The 27,027-nt window shown below is 51.4% G+C and overlaps 1 protein-coding gene across 1 annotated transcript; it reads left to right on the top strand.

Moving 5' to 3' along the window:
* The first annotated feature begins 209 nt into the window (after positions 1-209).
* On the top strand, positions 210-26,988 carry CA9 (carbonic anhydrase 9). Its single transcript, XM_088152619.1, has 13 exons — positions 210-548; positions 4,487-4,525; positions 5,306-5,476; positions 11,206-11,354; positions 11,588-11,680; positions 11,982-12,048; positions 12,624-12,781; positions 12,991-13,123; positions 21,811-21,855; positions 22,583-22,651; positions 23,488-23,523; positions 23,968-24,061; positions 24,315-26,988. Exons 1-13 carry the CDS (start codon positions 395-397, stop codon positions 24,382-24,384), a joined length of 1,278 nt encoding a protein of 425 aa, XP_088008745.1. The 5' UTR covers positions 210-394; the 3' UTR covers positions 24,385-26,988.
* The last annotated feature ends 39 nt before the right edge of the window (positions 26,989-27,027 follow it).

The following is a 27,027-nucleotide window of genomic DNA, read 5'->3' as shown; positions in this document are numbered from 1 at the left end:
ACGAGGACGCGTCGTCCAGCAAAGGGCAAGGGGGGGCGTGTCCACGCCAGTCCGTGTCGGAGGACCAACTGAGCCATGCTCCGGCGGGGGCGGGGGGAGGATGCCCAATGGCCACAGATACCCAGCAAAGTGGGGGCTGGAAGGCCCACAGCAAGGACGAGCCAGATCGGGCGGCGACGCGTTAAGCCTTGGCCAGGGCCGGGAGGGGGCATCGTCTTCCCGCGGAGCACTCAAGGTTCCCTCCGCAAGCCAGGACAGGGCGGCCGCAGCGCGGCGCGGCAGCGACTCCCAGCTATAAAAGGCGGCAAGCGTGTTCCTTCGATCGCTGGAGACGCTTCATTCCGACGGACTCTCGGCCCGGCTGCCCCGAGACGCGTGCTCAGCGGAGACGAAGATGCGCGCCGCGAAGAGTCTGAGACTCGGGTTCTCCTCACTGCCACCGGCGCCGCCGCCGGCGCCGCTGCTGCTGCTGCTGCTGCTGCTGCTGCTGCTGCTGCGGGCCTCCCGGCGAGCTTGCGCAGCGGACGACAAGGAGGAGTCCCACGCAGGTGAGTGAGAGGCAGCAGCAGCAGCAGGACCCCCCTCCACCCCCTCCCGGGCTTGGTTTCGGGGCGTCAGTTCCTCCTGCTGCTTGGACGGTGGCCACAGGCAGGGCAGAGTTAATCGGCTGCTCCGAGTCCTGATGTGGACGGTGTGAGGGGCAACTTCCTTCCCGCAACACCCCTCCCTCGGTTCGGTCAATGGAGGTGTGATCGGGGAGACCGACCTCCTCCCTCCGCCTCAAGGAGCACTAGAAAATTCTGCCTCAGCCGCCCCGTATGGTTGCACCAGCTAGGAATCGAAGCTGTCGTGGTGCAGCACTAGGGGCAGGCAGGAGTCGGGCGAGGCCGACTTCCCGGGCATCTGAATGCCCTTGGCTGCTCCAGCGACTCCCTCCCTTTCCCAGCCAGTGTAGAGCAAAGTCTGCTCCCGAGTCGAAGTTTTAAGCTGGCAGGCGTGTCAAGGTAGCTCTGAAGACGCCAAAGGCTCCTGGAGCAGAAGGGTCCCTCGAGGGGGTGCTATGGTCTCCATGCAGTAACCCCCCTAAAAATATCCTTGGCAGCAGATGGTCGCCTGTCGTTTGCTGGAGCAAAGTGTGCCCAGCACCACTTTGGGTCATTGGTTCCCGCGGGAGCTATTAGGAATTTCAGCCGCCCCCAGCTGCGAATCTGAGCTTCAGAATGCAGGTGCCCATTCGGTTTGTGCAGCCAAAGGCCTCTTCCTGTTGGGAACCGTCTCCTAAGGTCGGGAGCTGCCTCCACTTCTAGGTCTAAGTCTTGTCTTAGGGCAAGTACCCCCCACTTTCCACACTGGGTAACACAAATGAGGGTCTCTTCTCCAGTGATGTCCTCCCATCAGCTTTTACCACTGAGTATCTGTCTTCCGCAGCCCCTCCATCCAGCTATAAAATGTAGAGTGCTTAGTCTGAGTCATTTTTAAGTAGGGAATCAACTTATGGGTCAGTTGCACGCGTAGCTATTCAAAAGTAAGTCTTGCTGCATGATGGAGGTTCTCTGAGCTTGGTTTTTTGATGGCAGATGCTTCGTTATCCTACCAGGCAACATCATTAGTGCAGGAGTTTTGGAAAAGCTATATTATTGAGCTCCAGGTAAACAGGTATAGGATTGCAGCCTAAAGACTTAATTGCAGAGTACAATGTCCTCCCCATCCTAGTTAATTGGTGGGGCTGATCGTGAAGGGCTCACCACCATACAGTGACTCAGCCCTCATGAAAAGGTTTAACACAGGCTTTCCTTCCGATCTCATTTCCATTCTATTCAGTAGGATGATATGGCTTGTGTTGGCATCTGCTGGAAACAGATGGCCCTTGGTTGAATTCGTGTTGCTGCTAAGGATAAACCCAAAGGAAGTTGGGAAGGGCTCTTTCAGCACTCTGTTTTAAATTATCCCCCCCCCCATACCCGCCTGGGATTGAGCAGTTTTTTTCTTGTGCAAGGGTAGTTGGACCAGCATGGCAGCACCATATTCTGCCAGGGCTTCTCTTGCCCCCCACCCATGACTCTGGAGCTCCTAGATGGGTACTCCCACCTGCACCCCAGAAAACATGGCAGGTAGCCCCCTCCCTCTGCCTGGCTCACTTTGCAAAGAGGATGCTGGGCTCCTGGGCTCCTCCTTGCAGGAGGCTGCTCCTTGTGGCTGGGCTGAGAAGTGTCGCCTTCCCCTGAGCAATTGTCTGACGCAGATTCTCCTTGTAGATCCCCTCCCGCACCTTCTTTTAAAGTCCAGTAGATCTGGAGTTCTGTTCAGACCAAACCCTGCTTGAGGAAATTTGGGGGGGAGGGGGAGGGGGAGAGGGAGGGCATCCATGGACTTGAGGAAGGAAGAAAAAGTCCCTGTGGGGTAGGGTCTTGCTGTGGAGCCCCTCCAAACTTTGGCCACCTGCCCCATGTGGAAAAGGAGAGGTTGGTCACCTGAGGGGCTCGGAGACTGTCACGTAGGCTACTTACATAGAAAGAGGGGAGGGGTGGCTGCAGTCTCTCCACTGCCTCCCCCACCTGAGCACAGCAAGAGCCCTTGCAGGAAATTGGCCCCAGTCCCAGGCCTACAGCAGCACCGCTCTCCCCAGCAGGCTGGGCACCTGAACTTTCCAGCTCGGCAGCCAGGCTGCCAGCAGAGGATTATCTCCATCAGGAGCTGTTCTGGGTGGAAGGTTGCACAAAACCTCTCAGCAAGGTAGCTGGTTTATGATGCCAAGCACTGTAGGACAAGAAGGCCTCTTTCTGCCATCCTTCCTTCATGATCCCAACCAATCTCATTCTTTTCCATCGCAGCCCCTGCCCCATGGAACACCCTCTGACAGGCCCCCAACCCTTTTAGCATTCAGGAGAGCACTTAAGACCTGGCTCTTCCCCAGGCATTGGGATAGGGTGAGGTCAGAGTGGGAGGGAATGTGTGGGTTTGGTCAGGGATGTGTGGCTCCGGTGCCCTTTTTTCCTGCTTTTTGTTTTTATTGTTTCTTGCTTTTGATATGTCTATGTTGTTTTATTCTTGATTGTAAGCTGCCCAGAGTTTGGTTTAAGATTTGCAAATGTCATAAATAAATAAATAAATAAATAAATAAATAAATAAATAAATAAATTCAGGGGCACCTCCCAGACTTCCCAGAGGGGGGACATCTTGGACTGCCCTTTCTGCCTCCCTAACCACCTGCCTAAATTCACCCTTTGCTTCTGCCAGTACTCCCCTCCCGGATGCAGCTGGGGGATGTTCGGGAGAGGGCGTGCAGCTGCCCAACGAGCTGACTAGACTTCCAGGAGGGACAACAGCAGGAGAGGGCCTCCAGATGAGGCTTTTGTGCACAGCTGCTCTCCCTGATTCATGGTGTTTTGTGGGGAACCAAGGATGGCACCCCCATTTTGTAACTCACCCAGGCCTTTTTTGCCAGCAAAACCAAAAGTTTAAGGTGGGGCAGGCAGAAGGCTGCTATGCTATACCCCAGAGGCCGCCTGTCTGGAAGCATTCTAAGCCCCATCGGAGATGGCATGTCCCTTACCCTGCCTTCTTGGAGGAAAAAGTGCAATCCTAAAGGCATGAAAGAAAAGGGGAGCTTGTGTCCATGGTTGGCATTTTATTCCTTTCTTTACATAAGATTAGCGCTGCTGGATCAGGCCAAGTTCCATCTGAGTCTGGGTCTCTCACAGCGGCCACCCAGTTTGCAAGCAGGAGGTTGGAGACACAGCCCACCCCGCCGCTGCTCCCCAGCAACTGGGTTTTGGAGGGAGGTTGCCCCCCAACCGGAGGTGACACTGAGTCTTCAAGGCCCGTTCCCCATGAATTTCTCCAGTTCCCCCTTAAAGCCATCCAAACTAGTGACCATCTCTGAGCTTACGGGAATGATTTGCCAGGCTTATTTGCACAGTGCGGAGATCTATATTTGCACTTTCCTCATTACACACTGTACATGATTTCATACCCTGGGATCGTTCATGCCCCGGCCCCCATCTCGCAGAAAGCAGCTTATCTGGGGCAGCAGCACAAAGGATTGTGCCCAGGTGGAAGCAGCCGCCTGGTCTTTTGAGGCCCGAACATCTGCACAAAGCAGAATGCGGTCCAGAAGGAGCAGCGTCTCTTGGGGGGGCTCCAGATCCAGCCTCAGGACTCCTCTGGTGCTGCCAGGTGAAAGTGCGGAGGAGGCCCAGCCCAAGGGTGGGTGCAGGCGCATGGCCTCATTAGCTCATAATCCAGCCTCTAGCCCAGGCTTCCGTTCAAGGACTTTTTCTCCGTGTGTGCGCACGCATGCGAGTGTGAACCAACCATGCTGTCTCCCATATCAGAGTTAAAATGGAGCGGGGTGGGGGACAGGCACGGAGAACCCCCTCCCTTGGCTCCTGAGGGGAGGAAGTGGACTTGGAGGGGTTGTGGGGAGGAGAGGGGGAGCAGCAACTAGGGTCAGCTTTGCCTCATTTGCTTTTTGTCCCCCTTCCAGGTCTCCCTGGCCACAAAGACCGCCACTGGAGCTACAGAGGTAAAGGCCCTGGCCTCGCTCCCCTGGGCCCCTGGCCAGGTGGCGGGCTGGTTAATGATTAGCCATCTCCGGTCACACCTGCTGCCTTGTCCTCTCCAGCTGCTGACTCCTGGCCCAAAGCCTGCACGAGCATATCTGGGCCTGAAGTGGGGGAGACCCATTCCGATCCCCTCCCCACCCTCCTGCAGCCTTTCCTTAGCCAATACCAGGTCATCATTCATGCCCACCTGCCCACATGCATCCCTGGAGGAGAGGCAAGGACAGCTGTCCTTGGACTAAGCCCCCTGCCACCGGTCCCACCTCCACCCACCCACACACACACACACACACCCGTGCCCAAGAGCACCTGACTACATTCCATTTGTAGCATTCCCACCCATCCCAGGGTTGTCAGCCCACCTGCATTTGCACGCTGCAGGCAAGCCTCCTAGTCTCTGCCCAGATCCACCCCAGATCTGGCTGCTTTGCTGGCACTGTGCTCTGGGGGAATCAGCTGCTTCCCAGATTCAGCCAGTTCATGCAGCAACTGAGAGGTGGCAGGTCCGTGTTTTAAAACCAGGGCGGGTGAGGTGTGTGAAGCCACTACAGCATACCAGAAAAGCTGTCTGGAAGTGCCTGTGGCGTCCTTCCCACCCCTCCTGCCTTTGCTGGAGTGAGGCTGACCAGGCTCCCCTTCTTCCTCCTTGTTAAGCTTTCTTCCCTGACACCCACCTAACGTTCCCACCCCCCTGAGGCAGCTGAATGGCTCTGAGGCCTCTGAAGCCTGCTTGTTTCTTCCAGACATGCCAGAGTGGGCATCCATGTTTCCCAACTGCGGGGGTCATATGCAGTCTCCCATCAACATCGACACAGCAGCTGCCAGCTTCAGCTCCAAGTTGGAGCCCCTGCTACTGTCTGGCTATGACGTGCCTCCCAATGAGACGCTTCCTCTGAAGAACAATGGGCACACTCGTAAGCATTATGTGGCTGCTGAGAATGGTGGGCTGGGGCCAGCTTCAGTGGGCGGGGTCCCAGGAAGGTCATAGCAGGTAGCTTCTGGCAGACCGTGCTGTTTCCTCATGCAGAGTTCTTCCTGCTCCTTGGACAAGGGCCACCTCATTTTCATCTTGGGCTTACCTTCCCATAACTGGGCCTGTTAGTGATGAAGGGGAGGGGGCCGTGCCTGCTGCCAGGTTTCAGCTTGGGCTCTTGAGTCTAGTCTGTCTGGCCCCATGGAGGTTGCCTGATGAATGATGGCCCAGACTCCCAGGTTACAAAGAGCAGTTCCCCAGGATCACCCTTCCAAACTGGAAAAGTTAGAAAGGGACTGGGATTGAGGTTGTGGCATGCAAGCAAACAGGAGACAACTCTCAAGCAGAAAGACAGCGGGACTTAATGAGACTACAGGAGTCACTGCTTCACAGGAAGTGGCTGCTGTCAGGCAGGATCACTTACATCACAAGTAACAGGGTGAATCTCTGATTGCAGGGCTACCACTGCCACCTCTTTCTTAACTATTACCACCACCACCACCCCAGGGCACCCCTGGCCACTGTTCAAGCTGCCTTACTTAATATATTAGTCCTTTGAGAGAAGATGAGTTGATTTGTGATAAATGCCAGGAAGAGGCACCATCTTTGTGTTTGATGGCCTCTTCTTCTGATTGCCACACACTGGTCACTGGCCAGAAGGCACAGCTCCGCCTAGACAAGTGATGGCATTTGGTTGGCACTGGAATGAAGCCTAAAGAGTGTGCTTTAGTGACTACCAAGCATTTTGCAATTAAACAAACATGAATATTTTTGTTAATCGAAGGAAAGAGGAAAATGCCATGTCCACAGTGTATGGGAAAGAGCCTCTTGCAATCTTGCCATCCATCTTAGAAGGACCCTAAAATTGTGAAGTCCAGGCACCTCAGCTGAAAGCACTCCTTGTCTTGGCTTGAATACATCCATGAAAGAGAGATCATTTGTCAGGTCTTTAAGGGGTTTTCATGAACAAAAGTTCTGTTCAATAAGCCTTCAGAATTGATGGCCAAAGTATGCAGCATTCTCAGAGAAAGTGGCCGCTTCGCACTGATCAGAGTGCAAAGTCAGTCCTTCATAGGATTTAGCATCTGCTCCCCTGATCACCTTGGTCGCTTTTATCTGTTCCAATTTTCCTGAATCCTCCTTAAAATGTGATGATGGGAGTTGAACACAGCACTAAAGGTAGGATCTGACCAAGGCTGAATGCAAGGGATCCAAAGTAGAATAAAATGGAACTTCCTGTGACTTGGAATGTACGCTTTGGCTGAGGCAGCCTAAAATTGCATTTGCCATTTTTTGCAGCTGTATTATAATGCTGGCTTGTATCCAGTCTGCAATCTTTTTCAGAAATACTAAAATCAAGCCAGGCAACCTGCATCCTGTGCCTTCACACTTGATTTTTTTCCTAAGAGAAGAATTTGCATCTATCTCTATCAACTCAGTTTTGAATTTTATTTCTGCCTTCTAGACTATTATGTATTCCACCTAATTTGGCGTGATCTGCAAATCTTACAAGCTCCTTGTCCACAACATCAGTACAAACACTGAAGATCAAAGGGTCCAGAAATGAACTTTCTGGCACCTTATTTACCTGATATCACTCTTCAGTTGGATGGGGAACCATTAATAAGCACTTTTGAGCTGGGTGTGTAGGGTGTGCAGACATTTGGATTGGAAACAGAAAAGGTGCTTCAGGGGCCACGGGCAGGCTCTCTGCACTGATCAGTGTCTTTTTAGAGAAGTGGTGCCTTCTCCTGACCTTGAACACTAGCTGTGCAGTCCCAGAAAGGAATGTGTTTAAGGAGGCAGCAACAGGGTTGTTAATGCCTCCTTGCCACACCACATGTGGGGTTTCTTTAAGGAGCTATCCACAAGTGCAGGGAGCGTGTCCATGCTCTATCTGCACATCGCTACGGCCCGTGCTAAACTTGGCCACTGATCAGAAGGTTAATGGGTGCATTGTCAAGGGTGGTGGCATCCACACACATACAAAAGAGGTGGAGCCACCGTGATGCGGACCCAAAGCAGCAAGGTCTTGCCTACGATCTATTACAGAAGTTCCCCAGTCAAAAAAATGAGATTAGCCTGCCAAGACCTGTTCTCGAGAACTCCATGTTGAATTCTGGTACTTATCACATCATTATCAAGGTTTTCATCAATCAGCCTCTTTGCTGCCTGTCTGGCAACCGTCTTCTCGGGGATGTTGTGAGACTGACGGGTCTGTAGCTTGCTGGGTCTTGCTTCTTGCTTCCCTGCTTTTTGAAGGTACAGATACTTGTTGTCCAATCATCTGGCACCTCAGAATTTCTCAAAGATAATCCATCAGGGTTTGACCAAGACAATCAATAAGTTTCTGTAGTAAGCTAGGACACAGCACATCTGACCCTGGATATTTTAAAATGTTCAGTGTAAATAGATCTCAGGCTTCATTTCTCACCCGTCATCCTGCTCTTCGCCATTTTCTGGCAGAACACTGACATGCTTGTTGGTGAAGATTGAACCAAAATAGGAGTAGAGTAGCTCTGGCCTTTCTTCACCTGTCAGCATTTACTGAGCTGGTATATTGTTTCTTTCCTTTTCCTTTTATTTTGAATATACCCAAATAAGCTATTTTTGTTGTTCTTGGCATCCTTTGCCAACCACAGCAGATTCCAAGCTTTCACTTTCCTGATCTCCTCTCAACCAGGTATGTGCTCTTCCGTGCTGATGTGGGGCTCTTTTATTTCTGTTTCAGAACTTCACAAAGCCTTTTGTATGTCCACCTTGACTAGTTCTGCTGTCTTCCATTTTTTAATTCATTTGAATTATTTGCATTGCGCTTTTAGAATCTCTTTTCTTGGAACTTCTGTTCTGGAGTTCCTTTTTCTATTAGCTTCTCCTGCCACAGAATCACACTCCTCGTTGCCCTGAGTTTATTCAACTCTATTTTGGGGGGGAAAGGGCAAGATACACATTTGACTATACACAGCAGTCATTCAGTTGCTCTCAATGCTTATGATCCAATGGATGGCATTTCACAGAATCATGGTGTGGGAAATGCTGGTCTTTTAGTTCACCTCCCTACCCAGGGCAGGAGTCCTCAAACCATCCCAGACAAATGGCCATCCAACCTTTGCTCAAAAACCTCCAGTGATGGAGCCCCCAAGGCTCCAGAAGGCAGGCTGTTCCACTGCTTTATTGCTCTCACAGTCAAGAAATTCCTCATTTCAAGTTTGAATCTCCCTCGGTAAAGCTTCCTTTCAATAGTTCTTGTCCTACCCTTGAGAATAAATGTACACCCTCTTTTTTTGACCCCCTCCCCTTTAAGTATTGGAAGACTGTCATCATGGCTCTCCTTAGCCTTTTCTCCTGTACACTAAACATACCAGGTTCCTCTGATGAATCTCTGTAGGATTCAGCCTCCAAGCCCTTCACCATCCTGGTTGCTCCTCTGCCCTCCTTCCAGTTTCCTTCTTGTGTTGTGGCAAGACACAGTACTCTATGTGCACACTGAGCAGGGCAACATGGAGCAGAATTGGCAGGGATCTCAACACTACATTTCTGTTGATGTGACCCCAAGATTGCATTAACTCTTTTGGCACCTGCAGCACATTGCTGGCTCATGCTTAATCACTGGTCTACCAGGATGCCCCGATCCTTCTCATAGCTATTACTGCCAAACCATGTATCTCCTAAAGTATCTGTGCATCTGATTTTTCTGATAAAATGCAAAACCCTATGTTTCTCCCCATTCAACTGCATTTTGTTAGATAAGACCCAATATATAAGTTTATTGAGAACCTTTTGAATATTGTGCCTGTTTTCTGAGGTGTAAGCAATCCCTTTCTCCAGCTTTGTGTCATCTGCAAATTTGCTGAGCATCCTTTGTATTTCCTTGTCTAAGTAATTTATGAAAATGTTGAAGAACACTGGGCCCAGGACAGAACCTGAGGTACCCCACTGCATACCTTTCTCCATGTAGACACAGATCCCTTAAGGACCACACAAGGGACACAGTTGTTCAGAAGCAGATTCACTGGGTAGCGGAACTAACCATCCCACATTTCTCCAGTTTATCAAGAAGGAGGACATAGTCACCCTTATCAAACTCCTTATAGGATTGTCTGTCAGTAACTGCTTCCTTGACTTCTTGTAAGCATCAGCTTTTGTCATCAGTGATGGTATCTCACCACTTTGTCTTCTGGTGGCCTCTTTTTAAATTGCTTTTGATTCTTCCAAGCATCGAGAATGACAGCATTACATGATCACTTTCTATTGGTGTTCCTGCTACTGGCATTTCCTTCACTCAGGGCTCATTCATGTGTTCACTTCCCTCAGTGTAAGGATGCTCTGCTTACCATTTCTCAGACACAGGAACACATGGTCCCACTTCTATCAAAGGATGAAGTTTGTCCTGCATTGTAAGAGCAATATAAATTGACCTGGGAAATGGGAGTCAAGGGGGTTCCCTAACACGCTGGTGAGCCCAAATGCAGGGATCTCCTGCTGCTTACAGCCTGGAATCCAAGAAAAAGTGTTTTGTTTTCTTCCCGAAGCATGACTGGTTGATTATGTGCCATCAAGTTAATGTTGATTCTTAATGATCACACAGATAGATTTTCTCCAGGAGAATCTGTCCCCAACCTGGTCCTTCAGACCTTCCAGTGGTGTTCCCATTACCACTGTAACACAGTCCATCTGCTCTGCCTTCCCCTCACTAGCCCTAGGAATCCTGGAGGGCCCTGATAGCTACACTAATGAGAAACCTGGTAGCAGTTGGATCGACTTTTCCACAGACGGATCTCCTTTTTTCTTCCCTAGGAATAGAATTCCTTGAAGATTCTCTTTGCTCTATGCATGGCTGCTCCTCAGCAGTCAAGTCCTCTGTTGGCAGCATAGGTGTGCCACTGTGATACAAATACAAACCTTAAGATTGCTTTGAGGACTGGCACATTTCCACAAAATGAAAAACTTTTTGTGCCTGACAGTTGACTCAGTACCTTGTGTGTGTCAACAACGTTTAGCAGATGAGATCTTGTTCCATTGTCCACTGACTTCTGCAAGTGGAAAAAGAAAATTTGCATGGTCGATGGTGTCTTCAGTCAGAAAGCATTATTGGGTGTTGGGAGTTAAACACTATTTTAGCAATGGCTGTTTGGGTGGTAACAGCCACCTAGTTGGGGACACTGAAACTGGAAAGATTAGATCTTAAAATAAGATTTTCCAGATTATCATGTTGGTGAAGATGTACATTCTGCTCTAGGAGGTAAGCCCTGACCTGAGTTAAAGATGTGCCAGGTAACAGGCCCTCTCTTCAAGGTTTCTCCAGTAACCTCCTCTAATGCTACCCACAGTGGCTGGTGTGGGTCTTCCGGGCTACCCACAGTGCTTGCCAGAATCCAGGCCAGGCGTTCCCAGGAGGGGCTGCAGTTAGCTAGAGGGTCTTCCCCCCCCCCTTTCATCCCATATGCTTTGAGAAGAGGGAGAGGAGTGGAGCTGAGCTGAGTGATGTCATGGACATGGACAGGTGTGAAGGTATAAGAGGAAAACCTGATTGTTCAGCCCTGAAATCAGACTAGTGAAGTTTAGCTGAGTGATCTCCTTGCAAGCAAGAGAGGCTGAAGAAGATGTGCTGCTCTCTGAGAACCTGAGCAGAAGTATCTCCCCTTGACAATCATTCTCTCCCTTCCCCAGTTCTTCTAGGTCTGCCCAATAAAATGACACTCAGTGGTGGTGGCTTCCCACAGCCATACCAAGCAGTTCAATTGCACCTGCACTGGGGAACCGGGCACACCAGGCCTGGCTCTGAACACACAGTGGATGGGCACCGTTATGCTGGTGAGGTAAATCAATTATTTTCTGTGAGATGGGTGGCTATTCCAATTTTATTAATAAATAAATAAAAATTCCTCCCTGGGTTTTGTTGCAGGTTGTGTAACATAGATGCTTTGGGTTATCCTAATGGTCTCATGAAGTATGACCTTATATGTATATAATGTGCAGGGAGTGCCTTGGGGAACTAAGAGGGGGCACATCCTTGAGTGTGCTCAATGGTATCCTCTGTGTTTGCCTCCAGATTCATGTGGTCCATTACAGCTCCCATTTTGACAGTTTCCAGGAGGCTGCAAGTGAGCCAGGAGGGTTAGCTGTGCTGGCTGCGTTCCTGCAGGTGATGGGGGTGGGAAGAGATGGGGGTTGGGCAGGGCAGGTATAAAGTACTTGTGGTGTGGGGTTCACACTTGGCTTACAAGCAGCATTTCCATCAGCTGCCCTGGAGGAAGGATCCTAGAAATGTCTGTTGTGGTTTTTGAAGATACATTAGTTTTGTGTTTTTATTTACAATGGGTGATGTTGTTTGTAAATAAACCAGAGGCCATTGACCCTCCCTCTGGAGAAACCAGGCCCATGGTTACATGAAGTTGAGTGCACACACACACGCACCCCTCTGTTATTTTTGTCTCCTGTTCCAGGTTGGGCTGGAAATAAATGAACCCTATCAGCACATCCTCAAACATCTGAGTGATATCAAGGAGGAAGGTAAAAAAGGACTGGGGCAGCTCCCCTCTGTTTTCTGCTTTGGGCCCAGCAGCAGAATTGGATGTGCTGGAACCAGGCAGGAGAAAGGCCAGTGGCACTGGCTGATGGTGCTACCATGTCCGTGGTGCATGTCCACAGTCTAGGTGCCTCTCGAGGAGAGCAGGTGGTTAGCCATGATAAGACCAGCAGGCTTCTCTGCACCAGTCCTCAACCTCTATCCCTGGCTTCTTTTAGCATGTTACCTATGTGACACTTCCACCCTTGCTAACCAGAGAAACAGAGCTACGTGTGTTAGGTGGGCTGATGAGGCAAGGAACTGAAGTCAGCAGAAGAAAGACATAGGCACGTTGACATAGTCTTGATTAACCACAAGCGTTGCTCCTTGTGTGAGTGCCATCAGTGTCTCTGATCACCACATTCTCATTCATCTGAGGGGATATTCTTCTAGTAGCTGTTCAAGTGACCTTTGGGGGTACCCTTCTATTTAGGCAGCAGTGTCCTTCCAGGTGGCTCATGTTTGTATACTTCTCTACTTCCTTCCTGGATGATCCTCATAGAGTTTTCTCCTTTCTTAGGAGAGGAAACCGTAGTTGCTGGCTTTGATGTAACCAAGCTGCTCCCTGACAACTTCGATCGCTATTTCCGCTACAATGGCTCACTGACCACCCCACCTTGCTATCAGACGGTGAACTGGACAGTCTTTAATCAGACGGTTCGGCTCTCCCAAGATCAGGTCTGTCTGAGTGAAGAAAAGGCATGGCATGCATGGCATGGCATGGCATGGCATGGCATGGCATGGCATGGCATGGCATGGCATGGCATGGGCGTCTCAGGAAGGAAGTAGTTGTCCTGGCTTCCTGTGGTCTTCCTGGTGCGTCTTTGGATCCTCAGAATAACACTTTGCTCCATCTGGGTGACCATTGGTGGCCCTTCTCACTGCAGATCTCGGTGCTGGAGGATACCCTTCAAGGAGAGGATGATGAGCCCATTCAAAGTAACTTCCGCCTGCCACAGAGTCTTTATGGTCGGAGCGTCCTTTCAAGTTTTCACATCCTTCAAAGGGTTCAGCCACCTGGTAAGTGAACCAGGCAACACCTGTTTTCAGAGCAGGTGTTTGGACCAAAAGGGATTTCCTGTAAGGCAGATCTCAGATACAAAAATCACTGAACCCAGGAATGTCATATTTATAAGAATATCCTTGGAGATGATCCAGTCCAGTCCTAGTCTATTCCAAAATTGTCCCAGTATCATTCTAGTGTGGCACATTTGAGGCCTAATCAAACCCTACTCTTCTATACAGTGAGCACTTAGTGGAAGGGGAGGTGGTGGCCACCCTGGCCCTGAAGATGGAAATGGGCTGCACTGGACTCCCTCCTCAGTGTGACCTGCCTTTTCTTCCTCTCCTTTGGCAGCTCCATCATAATCCACTCTCATTGCTCCTTCTTTTTATACTTAAAGGTTAACTGGTCTTTCAGGTTTTGGAGATGAATCTCCCATTTTTGCTGTGCCTTTGTTTTAATATCTCCAATCTTTCGTGAGCTGGTAGCTAGAAAACGTGAGTCCTTAATTTTTTGAAGTCCAGGTGGTGCCAATAATCAGCATAAGTATCTTGGTAAGGGGATCAATTCTGTCTCCTCCATATGACAAGTGAAATGCCTCTCGGGATCCCTCAAGCAGGGCACACTGCAGCAGAGTCTCCTAGGCAGAGAGGAAGACAGGATGGTGCAACAGCTACCAGTCCCAAGGTAGATGGTGCCTTCAAGTCCAGTGAACACTCTCCAAAGCTGGCCAAGCAAAGAGCAGGGAAGATTACATCTATGCCCATTCCTAGGATCCCTGGAGGTGCCTGGGAGGAGCAGATGTTGGTGTGTTCCAGCGGGGGATGGGGATCCCCCAGACATCTCCTCCATTTATTAATAGGCATCTTCCTTTTTTGGAAGAGAGCCATTTTCATTGCATTCTAAATCCCAGGAGACAGGCTATTCCAGCTTCATGGAAGGTGGGATTCCCACTGAGAATATAATGGAAGGACAACTTCTATCTCGATTAGATGATCTAGCAAGGACCCAAGCCAAAAAGGGATTTCTAATAACCAGCACCTGAAAGCTGGCTGAGCACCAGTACAGCTGCCACTCAACAGGTATTCTCCTACTGGGCTGGTGCTGACCAGGCAGCAATGGGCAACTACATTTTGGAGCAGCTGTAGCTTCTACATTGTCTTCAGGGCAGCCTCATGTCAAGTGAGATGCAGCGACCTACCTGTGAAACTATGAGGGCACGCGTGGCTGTTGCCAGCACCTCCTGATCAAGAAATGTGCACAAGCAGGTACACAAAATGTCAGGAGCATGCTTAAGCTATCTTCCAAAGTCTGCACAGGGGAGTGAAAGTGGAGCAATGACACATTGCGACTAAACTAAACTTAACAGTATAAGGATGATAATATAACAACATAATAAATAACATCCCACATGCTAAAAGAACCACCATAATGCCCTCCTTATCAGGAGACACTAAAATGACTCCCTCAGTCCTCAAAGTCCCACTGAAAGAGCCATGACTTAATGGCGTTAAGAAAGGGTCAAGGCCTAATGGATTTTAAAGGGTCAGCAACTGAGAAGACCCAACTTTGGGAACCCTGTAGATGATATTTCCTAAGGGACCAGACCCAGAGGAAGCTTTGTCTTCCAGGTCTAAATGGATGGGCAGAGACCATCCCAGATATCCAGTCATCAGCTACAGCAGACTTCAAAATTCAAAACCAGGACCTTGAATTGCACCTCCCAAAATTAGTCACAACCAGTGCAGTTTTCAGGGCAGAGATTTTACGAGTAAATCAACCATGCCTATAACTGCTCAAGCTGCTGTATGCTGGAGCACTTGAAGTGTCTTCAAGGGCAGCCCCATGTAGAGCACACTGCAGTAATCCAAACCGGTGGTAACTAAGGCGTGAGTGATAGTGAGCAAAGCTCTCAATCCAAAGAAGGTCATAATCAGGACACATGATGGATCTGGGCAAAGGCTGTCCTAGCCACAGCAGCCACTCTCAAGCAGGAGCTATGAGTCCAGGAGGACTCCTAAAGTACAAACCAGCACTGCGTGGGAAGCACGACCCCATCCAGAGCCCAAGATGGAATGTTTCTGGAAGGAGAAACGTCCACACCCAGAGCCAATTCTGTCTTTCTGTGATTGTCTCTAAAGCTGTTCACTCCCATCCAGACCTTCACAGCCTCCAGACACTGGAACAGTACCCCAGCCACATTCCCTGTCTGACCCAGAGTCAATATATACAGCTGAGAGTCATCTGTATACTGATACTGTGTGTGTGTGTGTGTGTGTGTGTGTGTGTGTATAAAAATTCCCCTCTCACCCCTATGGGTGGCATGTGTCTTCCACAATCTCAGGTCCTCTACCAGAAGCCTGGGAGTTTGAGGGTTCTGCCCAGTATCTTAGTTGTTCCTAGCACTGCACTCTTCTGAACAGAGAGCTCTGATGTTGCTCCTGGGATCTGTTGGAGCCACTCTCCCAGCTCAGGAGTCACAGCCCCGAGTGCTCCTACCACCACCGGGACCACTTTGGCCTTTACTTTCCACATCCTCCCCAGTTCCTCCTTCAGGCCCTGGCACTTCTCCAGCTTCTCATGCTCCTTTCTGATGTTGCTGTCACTTGGCACTGCTACATCTATCACTACCGCTGTCTTCTGGTCTTTGTCTACTACCACGATGTCTGGTCAATTGGCCAGTATCTGCCTGTCTGTCTGGATCTGGAAGTCCCACAGGATCTTAGCCCTGTTATTCTCCATGACCTTCTGTGGAATCTCCCATCTGGACTTGGGAGGGTCTAGCCCATACAGTGTCCAGATGTTCCTGTACACAATGCCAGCTACTTGGTTCTGCCATTCAGCGTATGCATCTTACACCCTGCCACTATGTGTTGAACCATCTCTGAGGCCTCTTTGCACAGTCTGCACCTTGGGTCCTGTCTAGTGTGGTAGACCCCTGCTTCTATGAATCTGGTGCTTAGCGCCTGTTCTTGTGCTGCTACAATCCATGCCTCAGTGCTGCCTCTAAGTCCAGCCCTTTCCAGCCATTGATAGGGTTTCCCAATGTCACCCACTTCAGCTATCTGTCAATGGTACATCCCATGCAGGGGCTTGTCTTGCCATGGCACTTCCTCTGCTTGAACTTCCTCCCATGTCTGCTGCTGCCTCAGGCATTCTCTCAGCAGCTCATCTTTGGGTGCCATCTTAGTGATGTACTCCTGGATGCTCTGGGTTTCTAGAACAGTGGCTTTGACACTCACCAGACCCCACCTGCCCTCTTTCCGGCTGGTGTACAGTCTCTGGGTGTTGGACTTGGAGTGGAAACCTCCATACATTGTGAGGAACTTCTGGGTCTTCACATCGGCAGCCTCCGTGTCTTCCTTTGGCCAGCTCACTATACCGGCAGAGTATCTGATGATTGGCAGGGTGTATGTGTTGATGGCATGGATCTCGTCCTTCCTATTGAGCTGGCTGTTCAGGATCTATCTTATCCTTTGGTGGTACTTGGATGTTGCTGTCTTCCTTGCCTCCTCATCATGGTCCCCATGTGACTGTGGGATACCAAGGTATTTATAGCTGGTCTCTATGTCTGCTATGTGGCCCACTGGTAGTTCCACTCCATCGGTCTTAACAACCTTCCCTCTCTTTACTATCATCCTGCCATACTTCTCCAGTCTGAATGACATCCCAATGTCCTCACTGTAGATCCGTGTCAGGTGGATCAGTGAGTTTATGTCTCATTCACTCTTAGCATACAACTTGATGTCATCCATGTAGAGGAGGCAGCTGATGGTGATTCCACTCTTGAACTTGTACCTGTATCCAGTCCTTGTGATTATTTGGCTGACGGGGTTTAAGCCTATGCAGAACAGCAGCGGGGACAGTGCATCACATTGGTATACGCCACACTTGATGGCCACTTGTGCGAGCTGTTTTGAGTTGACTTCCAGTGTTGTCTTCCACAGTCCCATTGAGTTCTTGAGGAAGGTCCTTAGTGCCCTGTTGACTTTGTATAGCACCAGACATTCACAGATCCATGTGTGTGGCATTTGGTCCTAGGCTTTCCTCTAGTCAATCCAGGTTGTGCTCAGATTGATCTGCCTAGACCTTGAGTCTCAGGTGACTGCTCTGTCTATGAGCAACTGGTGCTTTGAGCCTCTGGTGTTGTTCCCAATGCCTTTCTGAACTGTGCTCATGTACTGGCCCATATGGTCTTTAGCTTGGTGGCTAGGATGCCTGATAGAACTTTCCATGTTGTGGGGAGGCAGGTTATTGGCCAGTAGTTGGATGGTGCTGTTCCCTTGTGAGGGTCTTTCATGATCAGCACTGTCCTTCCTCGTGTTAGCCAGTCTGGGTGGGAGCCTGCTGCTAACAGCTGGTTCATCTGTAGTGCTAGGCATTCATGCACTGCTGTTAGTTTCTTTAGCCAGTAGGCGTGGATCATGTCCAGGCCAGGTGCTGTCCAGCTCTTTATGTTCTTGACCCGCTATTGGAGGTCTGCTACTGTGATGGTGACTGGTTGCTGTTCTGGGAGATTGCTGTGGGCCATTCTCAGGTCCTGCAGCCACTTTGCATTGGTGTTATGTGTCTTCTCTTTCTCCCCTGTGTTCTTCCAGTACTGTCAGTTTCTGCTGCTGGTGGCTCTGCTGTTGCTGTGTGGTTGCACTGCAGTTGGGATGGTTCTTTGGAGAACAAGGCATTTATCTCCTTGGCCTCTGCTTCTCTAGTGTGTCTCCTTAGCCTGGCAGCCAGTGCTGTGGGCCTTTGTTTAGCAGTCTCTAGGGCTTCAGATGGAGTCAGGCCCATATATTTTTTCAGTAGCTGAGTCTTATCCTTAATCTCCACACCCTTCTGTAGTTCCACCAGCTGACTGACTTCTCTCCAAGTTGCTGTGATCTTAGCCTCCAGTCTCATTTTCCGGGGGGGGGGGGTACATACTGCTATTCTTGATCGTGTAGCCAAGCATTTCCAGGATTACAGCAGCTGTAGCATATACCAGTTCACTGGTTTGAGTTATGGTGATAGTAGGGATTGTTGTGAGGGCTCTATTGGCATCTTCTAGCATACTATCTGATGGTTCTTCTCCACTGAGCCTTGGTAATCGGTCTTGAGGGTTGACTGTAGCTAGTTTATCTATGATCTTATGCCTCATATCAGCTTCTGTGTCTGTAATGGAGGGGGTGGCAGTGACACTCCAGCTTCAGGCATTGGCTGCACATCCAGTTGTTCTTCCAAGTCTACTTGAGTTGTAATGTGGAGTTGGTCTATCTCAAGTTATGAGAGCAGCTTCCTCTTCACTGTGTTGAAGCGCTGGGTAACTAGTTGTTCCTCAGTTAGTGTGGATGTAGGTCTTCTGTCCATCCATAGTTCCCTCATACATTTCATATATCCCCTCTAATTAGGTCTGCTGTTGTAGTAGCATTCCATCAATTCCAAGTTCTCTTGTCTCGTCCATGTATGGTTTGTTCCAGTAGCCCACTTATCATCAGATTCTCCTGGTTCCCCAACATCTGATGCGGACCTTGTTAATCCGGGCAACGTCCAAGCTGGCATGACTCTCTTAATTCATGTCACTCTCATATTTGAGGTAGGCAGGTGAAGCATTGAGGGCCTTTGCCCAAGGACCCCTACTGGTAAGGTAGGTACCAGCTGGGATTTGGTATATATGTATATATGTATATGTATACTGTATCAGTATACAGACAACTCTGTATACGCTATACTATATATATATATATATATATATATATATATATATATACACACACACACACACACACACACACACACACATATATATACACACACACAAATATCACCAGACCAATAAATAAATAAAATCACCAGACCAATAAAATCACCAGACCAATAAAATCACCAGACCAATTCCTGGTGACTGCCTGGACAAGTCCCTGCAGTTTTCTTGGCAAGGCTTTTCAGAAGTGGCTTGCCTCCTTCCTAGGGCTGAGAGAGAGAGGGACCGGCCCAAGGTCCCCCAGCTGGCTTCATGCCTCAGGCAGGACTAGAACTCAGTCTCCCAGTTTCTAGCCTGGTGTCTTAACCACTACACCAACTGGCTCTCTCATACTGATGATCCCTGATTCCAAACTGGCAAATGAACTCACCCAATGGCTCCATGTAGATGTAAAATGGGGTGGAGGGAGAAAGTTAAACCCTGCAGCACCCCATAACTTACAGAGCTGTGTATGAATATGATGGAGCTGAAGGTTTATTGCTGAATGTGGTAAGAGTGATGATGTTGATGATGATGTATTATATTTGTATACCACCCAACTCCCAACGAGCAGTTCACAAGCAATAGAAGTAAAGCGTGCAAAAGAATAAAAGGCATTCTTGGCAGATGGTTCAGCACTGAGCAGGAGTAAGACCAGAATATATGGGGTCCCCTGGTTGTTATGTATGTATGGGGAAAGCTACGTCATCAACTGGTATGTCACTGCGATGACAGAGGCCACCGTAAGCAGCCTACATATTAGGATTAAAAAGAATTAGATAATAATGAACAGAAAACCAATAAACAATAATACTGCTGGGGCATCAGTGGAAACAATAAAATGAAATCCAATCACAGTCATAAGTCGGAGATCCAGTATTACGGAGTTTTGTTACCCTGCATCACGTCTCTTGTTAAAGCCAGGTTTTAATGGATTGGACTGGGGCCACACAGACTTCAGAGGGAATGCTATTCTGTGGGGCGGGGCAGCCCTAGAGAGATTGTCTGGGGACATCATGTCCTGATGGCTGAGAACCCAGAGTACTTGCTGCGAATGTAAGCCAGGGTATATGATGCTGAGAGGAGAATGCAAGTTAAGGGATCAAAGACAAAAGAGTTGTGTTTAACAGGGAAAATGGAATGAAAAATGGCAATTTACACATAAATGTTTAAAAATTTGAGCAAAAAGATGAACTAGTGTTTCTTGAGAGCATATTTAGTGACGATAGGAAAATGCCAATGCAGATACTGGTAGATAGTGAGTAACACATGGTCTGTTCAGAAGAATGACGGTCAAAAGATGAGTAAATGGCTGTGCATAAGAGCCTGCTTCTTCCCTCCTGGTTAAATAAAAGGTGGAATATAAATCTAATTAATACATCTAATTAATAATTATTACCATCATCACATGGAAGGGAGTGTCATGCCAGGCCTACTTAAGGTGTGCATCTATGTGTCCTAAACCAAGAAGAGAGATTGTCAAAAATGAACAGGCGTCAGAGGAACGTGAACTTAACAGAAAGGTGACTAACCATGACAGAAGAAATACATATGGTGGTTTGGTCTTTCAGGGAGAATGAATGGGAAGCAGCAGCTTACAGAACAAATATGAGGAGGAAGAGAGAACTGGTGAGAGGAAGGAGGGACTGGGAAAATCAGGCTGGGCGTTGTTCATGAGAGCTGAGGGGGCTAAACTACAGACAGTGTTGTGTGAAGCGCCAGATGGAGCTGATGGAGGCAAGGATGGTTTGCAAGAGCAGGAAGGAGTGGAGCAGTGCTGGAAGAACCTTGATTTAGTATTCTTTCTTCTTTCCCCGATGCGTCCCTTAATTTCCTTGGCTTGCTGTTTTTCACTCCGCGTAACCTGCTCCCCGAAAGGGAATCGCTTGCTGGGTAGAAAAACGGCCCAGTGCCTGGGCTTCCGTGGCCTCTCCTTGGATCACCGGAGAAATTCCCCCTCGCCTCCGATCAGAGGTGCCCGGCCTCGGCCGCCGCCTTGGAAAGCACACAAGCCGCTCCTTCTCCTTATCGGCGGCGCTGGGAGCTCGCCCTGCCTTCTGAACCCGAGGAGTGGGGCTGCGTCAGAGGGCGGCACCCCGCGCTCGGGCAGGGTGCGCCTCCGCCGCCCCAGGTCAGGCCTCTTTGCCGGAGGCGCGCGAGGGGCAGCGCGGAGAGGGGCGTTTGCCCAGCTCTTCCCCCAGGGCGAGAACAGCCAGGCTTCGTCCCCGGCCCAGCGGCCTCCGCGACCACAGTGAAGGGCGGCTGCTCCTGCTGGGCAGACGCGCCTGACCGGTGGGAGAGGCTGGAGCGGCGGCTGCTCTCTCTGGGGCTCCCCGCCTTAGCTCTGGACCTCGCGGCTCCCCCACCGGCCATCGGGGCCGCGCGCGAAGCAGGCGCTAGCTCAACCTGGCCTTTACGCCAGAGGGTGAGGAGGGTGGGCTGAAGCTGTGTGGACGGGTCCCGGTCACTCCCACTCAGGTTCGGATAGGCGGCCGACTCGGGCGCCCCCCCCCGCACCCCGAGGGCAGGCGTGTTTGTGCCCGTGGCTGAAGTGATTTTAGTGGGGATCTGAAGCACTCCTGGGGTGGCGCTGCGCTGCGTTCGGACACATGCACGTGTAACAGAGCAAGCAACTGACTTGTGTGGCTTTGCGAGTTAGGGTGGGTGGGTGGCGGTGGTATTGCAAATCCTGATCGCGAGTAAAGGTATTCCTCCTTCTTGTTAGCCCTCCTGAGAGCCAGCCTCCCCAGTCGGGGCAACCTCCCAGGATTTTCAGCAATGGCCAAACGGCAGAGGGGGAGTCTGAAGCTGGAGTTTACATTCTTGGGGGTGGGGGGTGCCCGGGCTAGGGAGGGCTGAAGAAGGGGTCCCTAGAGGATCTCCAGAAAGAAAGCCCACCCAGCAGAACCGGGAGGAGCGTGGCAGGGAACCAGAGGGTGTCTGTGTCTGTGGGTGTGCAATTGCCCTTCCTGTGATTGTGCCTTGCAGGTGAAGGGCCTTCAGAGGGAGGTGACCAGCCAGAACCTGGAGCAGGTACTGTTGCAGAAACCCTGGCTCTCCTTGGGCTGCTTTTGGCTTGGGGGTTCATGGTTGAGGTCTCCCTCCAGTCTGTGGAGGGAAGGTGAGGCCTGATTTTTTAAATTTAAGGTGGTTATTGAATTAACCTAGTGCTTCGTTTTGTGTGGGGTACTGATGACAAGCTTGTGCAGGCAAAGTCCCCAACCCAGCTAATGAACCCTGAGGGGGTTAGCTTAAAGCCCAACCACAGAGCCCGGCTTGCTGGAGGCTAAGTCCCTGTATGCACGGTGGACATCCTAGAGGAGGATGACAGGAGGAGAGGTATACTCTTGGCCCTCTGTCTCTGGGCAATCTTGGGGGAGTGGCAGAAACAGGCGGGGGGGGGGGAGGGAAGCCTCCAGCCCCCTTGGAAGCCACCAGGAGGAGAGGGTATTGGCTGGGATGGGAGGCTCCTGGCCAGCTGGGTCAGGTGTAGGGGCCACTGACCAGTAAACAGACCAAACCTGCATGCTAAGCCACCCCCAATCTTTCCAAACTCATGTTGCGGGAATGCAGCCCCCAGCCTTGATCCATGCTGGTTAAGAGCCTGCCTCTCAGCTACAACCCAGTAGCCTCCCCACCTCCTAGTAGGTAGCTGGACATAGATGCCTCTGCTGTGAGGGGGGGAGGACAGGGGGCAGAGGAGGGGCAAGGGAGGACCTGGCTGCAGGAGCAGGTCTGAGTCCCTGCGGTCTCACTCCAGGCGGAGGTCTCCCCTCTTCTCTGCCAGACGGCACCCCAAGAGAAGGCCCTGTCACGGCTTCTGGAAAAGGTATGCACCTGGCCCGGCGACTGGGTTAGGGTTAGGGGGCCTCCTCATTCTTTGCTTCAGTGACAGTCTCTGAGTCCTGGGGGGGGCGGTGCAAGTCTTGCCAAGCGGCTTCTGAGTGCGCTCTGGGCTGCCCAAGGCCACTCTGGCCCAAACCCTTCAGCTTTGGCCCCAGGAGAAGGGGAGAGGGCCTGAGAAGGTCCCCCTTCCTCCGTGAGCCGTGCTGGGGTGCCTCCCTTCCGCTGTTCTGGGTGTGGTATGTCTGTTTCAGATCAAAAGCCCTCACTGGGCACAGGAGGGGCAGGATGGGCCTCGGCAGGCAGCAGCCCCCGGGCCACCTTCAGCTGGGCTTGGGAGCTCAGCAGGGGAGAGGCCAGGCTGGGGAGTACAAAGGCTTCCTGGGGGAGAACAGTGCAAATGATGCTGCACCCCCCCACCCCCCCCAACCAATTGTCACAATCCACAGAGGCCCAGCTCAGGCTACGGCAGTTTATGCTTCAGTACATTTTGGGAACCAGCCCTTCCCTTCCTGAGGGTGTGAATCCGACCGTCACAGGGAAGGCTTACTTCTTGGGCACCACCTCGTATGGAAACACAGCTGCTTTCTTTTAGCTACCCTTGGCCAGGTCTGGCTCACGTGATTCAAGCTGCATCTCTGTCTTGCAAATCACGATTTATTACATGTATATGCTGCCCATCTCCCAGCAACTCGGGGGGCGGGGGGCAGCTGGGGGTTCTCTGGCACCTCCAACCCAGGAAGGGCAGTTTGGAGGAGACATTCAGATTCACTTCTTCCCAATTCCTGAGCTACTCTGGTATCCTTTCTGCTTTGCTTCCAGATGTTGAGAAGCAGGTGGGCTCCTCCCTTCACACAGGTAAGACTGCCTGGGCAGCAGGATGGGCACGCCCTGCTCGCCAACTGGGCCATGTCAGCCCTTCCTTCTCTTCCCAAGTACAATGGTGACACCAATGGCAGTTGGGGTAGCTCCTGTGCCCATGAAAATGCCTCCTTCCACAGGGCCCTTTCTTGAGGCTCCTCAGCGTCCGTAACTCTCAACAGAGGCCAGGACTCTTCTGCCTCTGAAGCCTGAACACAGATGGGGGTGGGGGGTCTAAGCAGACAGCCACAGACTGGGGGGGCGGGCAGCGGCCCTCCAGAGGCTGCTGTGCAGGAATTCCCAGCATTTCTCCTATCAGTCAGGTTGGCGAGGGCTGCAGTTTGAAAATGTTTCTAGCCCCACTGTGCGCCAATGTGATAAGGCCCGCTGGTGGCCTCATCATTCCCATGGTGAGATTTATCGCAGGGCGTTTTTCTGCAGGGGACATTCTGGCTATTCTCTTTGGATCTCTCTTTGCTGTCACAGCACTTGCCTTCCTCTTCTATGTTCACAAGCACCGGAGCCAAACACCCAGGTGAGAGACCAACCCCAGAGTGAGAGGCTGCGTTTCAGGGCAGCACGATTTTCAGAAGCCACTGGAGGAGCACCACGCAGAGCTCTTCTTCCTACATGGCCCACACACACCTCCCCTCCTTCACGCTCCCACCCCAGTCTCTGCACCCCTTCCTTTCCCCCCGCCCAGGGTCCGAGGGCCTCCGAGAAAGGCCAGGGGGAAGGGGAGAACAGTGCCCATCACCATGCAACCACTCCCTCTTCTCTCCTGGCAGGCTCAGGGCCGGAGCAGCAAAGCCTACTGCCATCTACGCACCAGCCACCACTGATGAGAATGCACTGTAGTCGGCAGCCCTGGGCCCACTCCTCACTTCTTGAAGCCTCTGGCCACGCCATTGGAGCGCCTTCCTGCCCCAGCCTCTCCAAACCTCCACGTGCCTCTCCCTTGCTAGTGTGGCACTCAAGCTGGCCTGAGGAAAGGCACACCCAAGCGCGAGAAGGGCAGGGCGTGAAGTATCGGGGGGGGGGCAGCCTGGCCCTGGGAGAGGATGAGGCCTGCTCAGCGGAGTTCAGCTGGTCTTCAGTGAGAAGACCCCCCCCCTTTGAACTCAGGTGACATCAGGGCTGCCAGAGAATCAGCCTCTGGACCCTGAAACGCACGGTCTGCTGTGGTTCCGGGGTATATCCAACCAGAAACCTGTCACCTACCTTCAGGCCCGCCCACAGGCTCTCCAGCAGGGAAGAACCACGCACTGTTCCAGGCGTGATGGCACCTCTGCCTGGTTGCCCAGGGAGGCACCTTGGCCCAAGGCTTGCCCAGCTGCTGTGGAGAGCTTTGGTGCGCAGAAGGGCAGGGAACAGACTCGCCTTTCCTGAGAGCCAGGCTCTTTTGCTCACTCCCTGCTCGTTAGGAAGCCTGATTGGCCAAAGGTCGGGCTGGCGCAATTAATGGTTTCTTTATGGCCTGCACAAACACAAGGAGCCTCACCCGCTCTGCCGCCCTTCACCTTGGTTGAAGCCAATGCCAAGCTCATTTAGTGGCATGGCGGCTGCTGGATGATGGCCATGGCCGGAAAGTTGTCTACGCTCAGCCTTTTTCACGCAAATCCCAACTGAAACTGGATATTTTTCTCATTTCAAAAAAAGGTTTATTTAAAGAGTGCGCTACTTTCCTCAACCCACTTAAACACGATTCTTAAAAGAAGCAAAGCTGTCAGAATGCAGTCACTTGCAGAGCAGGTGTGATGGCACAGATTTGGTTGGCACTGGTCCCTCTGCCAAGGTGATCCTGGAAGCCAGTGAGATCAGTAGGCAAGATGTGGGGAGAAACCAGCTTGTGAATCTCACCTGCTCCCTCCATGGCTTGAGTTTAGAGGGCAAGGCTTCCTCAACCTGCAGTAGCTGAAGCCGCCTTTGCGCAGAACCCACAAGGACGGTTTGCAGCATGGCCAAAGACACCTTCCCTGCTCCTAGGCAGGCAGGCAAAGGCCAGCATCTTAAGGGATTACAGGCAAAGGATGACCCCCCCCCCAAGCAGCTGTGGATAAATGCAACTGGAGCAGGCAATCCCTCACTTAAAAAAAAGCAAAAAATCCCCCAGAGAGATGTGAGGGGAAAAAATTTAAAGTGAAGTATGAAGAGGCTTTCAGCCTAATACTGATGTCCAAACCAACAGGGCAGTGGGGCATTTCTGGCACACGCTATGTAGTTCTCCTGTGGAACTTATTGCCACAAGATGTGATGAGGTGAAGGTGACCACTAACTTGGAGGCTTTAAAGGGGAAATTAGATCCATGGAAGACAATAAAAGTAGTGCATTTATCCCCAGGGTAGGGGATAAATCTGCTTCTCCATGCCAGAGAAAGAAGTGGGGTCTTTTTGAGCTGCAGAAGAATGATGCAGGGGAACTGAGCTGGCTAACAGGTGCTTAGCAAGCAGAAGGCGAGGTCTTTGTGCCGATTTAAGGCTCTCAGCCTTGCTACCTCAGACAGTGGACGCCGATGGCTCCTCCCCTGCAAACCCCCCCACACACACAAAGCACACAGCAAGCGTGCCGGGGGTGACTTGTTTTTCTTCACAAGAAAGGCGAAGATGGCCCGTATTTGATGGAAGGCGTTAACTGGGAGAGTTTGGGGCGGGTCTCCTCCTCCTGGCCACACCTACCGAGAACAGGAGAGTGTTGGCTTGGCGCCAGTTGCCTTGAGTGTCCAGCAGCAGGCTGGGGAAGGGGGACAATGTTGCTCCCCTGTCCAAATGCCATGGTACTTTGTGCTGAATGTCTCAAAACGGGTGGGGGGGCGTGGGGGGTTACCAGTGCCACAGTTGTCTGAAGCCTCGCACTCCTGGTACACTGTTCTGTCGCTGGTGTGGCAGCTGCACTGCCCAAAGGGAGTAGTGCCAGGGCAGGCTAGCTGACCCAAACAGCCACGTCCACATGGAGAGGCAGCGGGGTCTGGGCACGATGGCCTGGCTCTGGTTCACAAACTCCGAGCTGCGGGTTCCGCTTCACCAGCAGCCCTTGAACGCGCAATCCAGCACTGCAGTTCCCATCGCAGAGGTGATCGGGGCCCTGTAAACGAAGCCTCACAAAGCAAGACTGAAGGGACTCAGATTGTCCAGCCTGGGAAGGGACCGGGTGGGGAAGATACCTCCAGCTGTCTCCACGGAACACGCCAACGCGGTGGCAGAATCAACCTGGCTTGAGTTCACGCAATACCGTGAGCCTACAACTGAGCATACACGCTTGGCTCGTGCAAAGCCACGGCTCCCCCCCGCCACAGGCCCTTTTCTCTTGTGACTGTTGCGTTGCCCCCCGTCCCAGAGGCTCCCCATGATTGTGACTGCACTGCTGCTGCCTCCCAGAGGCTGCCAAACGCCCTCTGCTCGTCCACCCAGCAGCTCTTTTGCACAGTCACGGCCACACCTGCTGACCAAGCAGGAGCCCCCGGGGGGCCAAGGCCAGGGGCACCTGGCTTGCCCCCCCGCCGCC

The sequence above is a fragment of the Python bivittatus genome, unplaced genomic scaffold (genome assembly GCF_059951505.1).
Source record: "Python bivittatus isolate LINGU-HERP-01145 unplaced genomic scaffold, Pbiv_v1 ctg000570_np1212, whole genome shotgun sequence".
Taxonomy (NCBI): Eukaryota; Metazoa; Chordata; class Lepidosauria; order Squamata; family Pythonidae; genus Python; species Python bivittatus.
This window is presented reverse-complemented; position numbering and strand designations above follow the sequence as displayed.

Bases quoted from the DNA above. Each gene is read 5' to 3' on its own strand.
- CA9 (XM_088152619.1), top strand. From the start codon at position 395: ATGCGCGCCGCGAAGAGTCTGAGACTCGGGTTCTCCTCACTGCCACCG. The intron at 549-4,486 runs GTGAGTGAGAGG...TCCCCCTTCCAG, and splicing joins CAAGGAGGAGTCCCACGCAG to GTCTCCCTGGCCACAAAGAC. The intron at 11,355-11,587 runs GTAAATCAATTA...GTTTGCCTCCAG, and splicing joins GGCACCGTTATGCTGGTGAG to ATTCATGTGGTCCATTACAG.